Source organism: Carassius carassius, chromosome 2 (genome assembly GCF_963082965.1).
Source record: "Carassius carassius chromosome 2, fCarCar2.1, whole genome shotgun sequence".
In the NCBI taxonomy this organism is placed as follows: Eukaryota; Metazoa; Chordata; class Actinopteri; order Cypriniformes; family Cyprinidae; genus Carassius; species Carassius carassius.
In genome coordinates this window covers 1,425,090-1,430,454 of record NC_081756.1, presented here as the reverse complement: position 1 = coordinate 1,430,454, position 5,365 = coordinate 1,425,090, and the positions used below count along the sequence as shown (strand labels likewise).

The 5,365-nt window shown below is 35.1% G+C and overlaps 1 protein-coding gene across 1 annotated transcript; it reads right to left on the bottom strand.

The window, feature by feature from the left end:
• Window positions 1-491: 491 nt before the first annotated feature.
• On the bottom strand, window positions 492-1,532 carry LOC132095596 (fucolectin-5-like). Its single transcript, XM_059500740.1, has 3 exons — window positions 1,499-1,532; window positions 736-1,036; window positions 492-642 (listed from the first exon to the last, which is right to left on the bottom strand). The coding sequence occupies exons 1-3, from the start codon at window positions 1,530-1,532 to the stop codon at window positions 492-494; spliced, it is 486 nt and encodes a 161-aa protein (XP_059356723.1).
• Between the last annotated feature and the right edge of the window lie 3,833 nt (window positions 1,533-5,365).

Sequence of the window (5,365 nt, the reverse complement as noted above, 5' to 3'; positions counted from 1 at the left end):
ATATTACATTTTACAAATACATTTTAATTATATATATATATATATATATATATATATAATACATATTATATTATTTTTCCAAATATATCTGAAATTGACATATTTAAAATCATATTTTTGTTGAGATTTGAGTAATCTTATTTTGTATTCTATGAAATGACACAAATTTCCATCATTTAATGACATCATCACCCAATGACATCACAACATCATTTAGCAACCTTTAGCAACTTTCCCTGAAACATAGTTGGCAACACTGCTGCCCGCGAAAACTCAACTGTACTTCCAGTAAGATTTCTATAAGAATCTGTGCAAAACGTTTCACATGAGTGCGAAAAAATTCCCCACATAGATTTCACTGCATGCTCAAGTTGATCTTGCAAATTCGACCAACAGAAAGATGCTGAGCTTGAAAATTAAATATTTGTGAACTGTGCTTCATACATCTCTACGCTATTGACAATGGCACTTAAACAATCTAGAATGATGTGTCAGAAATTACCTGTTCCAAAAACCTCCACCTCACACAGTGTGAGATACATCTGGATATTAGGAAGGTACATGTTCACATAACGACCTTCCATTCCACCACAAGAGAAACTGACAGAACTGCCTCCTGGAACAAGTGAAGTGACACCACATCTGCAGAGAGAAAGAGAGAAACCACAACACAATCAGCTGACCTGATCAAATCCAGTTCTCCTGACACGTTCATAACTGTTTTCATTGCTTCACCTGGGATTGTTGTTGCCGTTTTTTTCCAGAGAGTTTCCGATGCGGAGCTCTACTCCAGAGGTTTGCTCCGGACAGCAGTCGGCTCTGTTGGTGATGGTCACTTTGTAAATGTAGTAAGAATCCAGCAGGTCCAGCCTCCACCATGGGTTGAGCTGGTAATCTGTGATGGAGCAGTATGTATGGGTTTCGGCTGGATGGGGTGTACCTGAAGGAGAGTATCTGATGCCATCAATGGCCTTTGCAGCTCCACAGATGTAAAATATGGATGACTGTACAGCCGTTCCTTTTAATGCCAAATTCTCTAAAAACATTTAAAGAGACAGAGGGTCAAGACTCAAATGTGTGAAGTTCCAGTACATTCCATTTGGGTTCAAATATTAAATTCCAGTCCAAAACACTCAATTCCATTTACTACTATAAATTAAAATCTGAAGTTAATATTTTTAATGGATATGTGCTTACATGAAACTAACTATGAGCAGTTTTATTTAAATAACCAACATTAAAAAATATTAATAAATATTATAAGTTGTGTATTGGATAATGTTAGTCAAAGCATGTTAACTAATGGGACATTAGTTAGTACTTTTTACCTTTCAGGTTTGCCTGAATGGAAAAGACACCTGTTACAAAAACAAAATAGCTTTGTGGGATACGGATAAAGTTTATGTTGCAATTGATTCTTTAAAATTGTTCATGAAGAATAGCTCAACAGCATCTGTAATTATACATCATCTGACTGATGCGTGTCATTTATACTCACCCAAAAGTAAGAACAGATAAGAGAGTCTCTCCATCGTGTTTGTTAAAGATCATTAACCAGATACCTGTGATGGTCAGATATGACAAGAGCATCCATCCCTGCTTTTATTTGTGTTTCTCTTAGCAGCTTGTTTCTCCACCCTTAGGACATTCTGACTGGCAGCTTGCTGAATATATTTCACACATCACAGGACCTCCAGAATTGCTTTTCTCAGAACACCTCTCAGATCAAGTCTGATTTACTAACCAAATCTGACAAAATGCAAATGAACATGAGGACTTTAAGGATTTTTTTTTCTTTTTTTCTGGCACTTAAATACATAAATATATAAAAAGAAATGACTGGTACGTAAGGTTCTTTTTCATACAGTTTTTGTTCATCTAAATAACTAATATTCCATTTTAAGAAAACATCATCATGCTTGGAAAGTTTCACCTCTCCATGAGTTTCATTATTAGTGTTAGTTCAAAATAAGATCAGCTCCTAAAAGGAATCATCTTAAATAAGTTGAAACAACATAACCATATTGTGTCTTCCAATGTGAGGCAGTTTTCTTCTTGAGCATCTTTTATCACCCAAGTAGTCTATTCAGAATAAAAAGAAAAAAAAGAAAAAAAGCAATTGTTGTAAGGTATCATAAAATCAATATGTGGGACATCTGAATTAAAGCAATTGTATAAATAAACGAGAAAATCATGTTCAATAAAGAACACATTCAAAATAAGGATGCATGTTAAAAAATAAGGAATTTTTTTATTTTATTTATCATTGGCAGCTTGACATGGAAATTAAATTATGCAATGTGGAGGGAGATTATTTTTGAAGAAGTATTTCCACAAGGTCAAACATTTCAGGTTTTACAATTCAGATTTTTTATTTTTACTTATGTAAAAAGCTTATTTGTTGTAGCTTTAACTTGACATTTAGAGTGATGATTAAAATACCCTGATAAACCATTAATGAACAGAAATTTTCAGCTGATTACAGCGTTTCTTAAATTCTGTGATGTTTACAGATTTATTCTGTCTTGAATATTTGTTTATCAGACACTAGATTATCAACAACATCTGGACAAATTACAATTTAGGCAATATGATCAACATTTGTTCACACTAACCAATTATTCTCCTTTCATTCATCTCTCCTGATTTCCACTCCATCAGTCTGATCACTGATCATTTCCATAATATTTTGTGTGTATTTGAATGATCTCAAGCAGAATGTAAATCTGCTCAAAGCTCAAACAAAGACCTGCGAATGATACACAGATTCACTTCATACAGATCTTTTTGTTTTTCCTCAAACACAGATACAAGCACCACTGTAAGTTGTTATGTTCAGAAAGATACTTTTATGTGACATTTTCTTTTGTGAGATCAGTCACCCAACATTCAAAATATGTGTTTAGGCTTAAATTGAAAAAAAAAAAAAAAAAAAAAAAAAAAAAAAAAAATATATATATATATATATATATATATATATATATATATATATATATATATATAAAACAATCTAATAAAATTTTCATTTTTAGTATCTTGTCTTTATCTTTTTCTTTTTTTTTCTTTAAAGTGGACATCGGATGCCCATTTTTCAAAAGTTGGTATGATTATTTAGGGGCTTCATGAAATGTCTACAACATACTTTGGTTAAAATTTCTCAATGGGTGTGTAAATAATGTTTGCCTTGCCAAAAACAGCTCTGTTCACAGAGTTAAAATCTATGAGACTGAAACAAAATTATTTTATCAAAATTAGTATTATTAAATAAATCTGATCCGTTTAATTTACTGTATGACTGACAAATATGCCTAATATTAAGTTTATTAAACGGTCTAATCCAAATGGATGGAAATTTTATATGCAATAAATTACATAAATCTTTAGATCATTTGATTGGTCTTCATTGTTTTGTTAATTTGTATAACCTAAAGACATCATAAAGCAGCGGTTTGTATATGATTATATGGAGCAGGGCAGTGTAGAGACCTTTGGAGGCACAGGTGCTTAAAGCATAAAATGGACACATGGAGCACGTTTTTTTTTATGGCTGTGCTCCTTGCTGATACGTGTGAATCTGAAATGTATGCTTCTGTATTGATAGCAGCAAAAGCCATGATATAGTTAAAAAAAAAAAAAAAACATTTTAAGTTTTAAAGTTGATGAAAAGTTAAACATCTTAATCACTGTGGAACTACAAATGAAATTATTTTTATTACTATTATTAGTATTATTATTATTATTATTATTATTATTATTATTATTATTATTATTATTTTTTACAGGTTATGGTGGTTTTGCTGTTGTAAACGCTACTGTTGTTGTTGTAGAAAAAAAAAGATATTTTTACTTATTTAAAATATAATTATATTTGAATCCTGTTCTGAATGTATTCATTTTTGAATGATAATGATCATAAAAACAGGATTGATGAGTATAATTCGGAGGATGAGAAAATCAGTATAAGCCTGTTTTACCAGTGTTCAATAATTATTTTTCTACATTTTTTTAAAAATACATACTCTAATACTAGATTTCACAGTAATAGTTTCTAGTCAGATAACATAAAGACAGGAGCCCTCAATGTGCTTTAAACTTTTCTCAATCAAACACCAAGAACGAAAGAGAACAGGCACGTTGGTTTATATTGATGTGTGTAGAATGGTAGTTGGATTATTTTTAATAAATATTTCATTTTAATGAAATGTAATTTCATCCCCAGCACTTTTTCGGGCAGATGTGTTCACATAGAGGTTTCTAGATTAAAATCTAAATTTTAATTCAAAGGCAGTAGGCTATCGAAAAATAACTGGTTTTATTATAGCAAAATGTCTCTAGGTCACGTATGTAACCCTGGTTCCTCGAGGGAATGAGACGCTGCGTCAAAACGCTTTGGGGAACGCATTTAGCGTGAGCGACTCTGAATATCATATCTAATCTGTCTTATAGAAGAGCGTGACGTCACGGGCGGGGTGACGTAAGAGACCAGGAAGCTATAAAGGCACGAGCCGCGCAGCCGGCTTCTGCTTCGAGTTCCAACAAGCGGGGGTATGGCCTCGAGACGCAGCGTCTCATTCCCTCGAGGAACTAGGGTTACATACGTAACCTAGAGACGTTCCTCTTCAGGAACTCGAGCTACACCGAAACGCTTTGGGGAACGAGTACCAACGCTGCCAGACTACCAAACCCCTGCCTAGTGTGTATCTGAAGAGCACAGCTTAGGACGAGAGGACTGAAGTGCCTGGAGTGACTGGCATGTCTAAGCCTTAGAATCTTGCAAAAGTAGAAGGTGTGGACCACCCCGCAGCATTGCAGATGTCCAGCATGGATGCACCTGCTAGAAAGGCCTTGGAGGCCGCCATAGCCCGAGTAGAGTGAGCCTTGGCTCCCGAAAGCGGAGGACAACAAGAGGACTCATAGGTGGGGTTGATAGACTCGACTATCCATCGACTAATAGTCTGCTTAGAAGCAGGAAAACCCCTCTTGGGTGGACCGCAGCATAAAAGCAATTGGTCCATTTTTCTCCACATGGCAGCTCTGTGGACGTATGCATCCAGCGCTCGAGCTGGACACATACAGTTTAGCTTCGCTTGGTCAGGCTCCAGAAAGGGAGGAGGACAGAAGTCCTATCCCACACAAGGGTATATGAATGCTTTGGTAATGCCAGGTGCAAAATCAAGATAAGTAGGGGCCACTGAAAGGGCCCTGTGAGAGTAGGTCTGTCCTGATCGGTATCTCCCATGGAGAGCCGTCGAGGAGCGAGACCAGGTCTGCGAACCATTTGTCATTAGTGTTTTCGTTGTCATTAGTGTTTTTGTTGTCATTAGTGTTTTCATTCGAACCTATCGCTGTATTCTTTTCTCCTCTC

Excerpts from the sequence above, each read along its gene's own strand:
- LOC132095596 (XM_059500740.1), bottom strand. The coding sequence starts at position 1,532 with ATGGAGAGACTCTCTTATCTGTTCTTACTTTTGG. Across the intron at positions 1,037-1,498 it reads TTATCTGTTCTTACTTTTGG|AGAATTTGGCATTAAAAGGA; the intron begins GTGAGTATAAAT and ends AAATGTTTTTAG. Across the intron at positions 643-735 it reads AACGGCAACAACAATCCCAG|ATGTGGTGTCACTTCACTTG; the intron begins GTGAAGCAATGA and ends TTCTCTCTGCAG.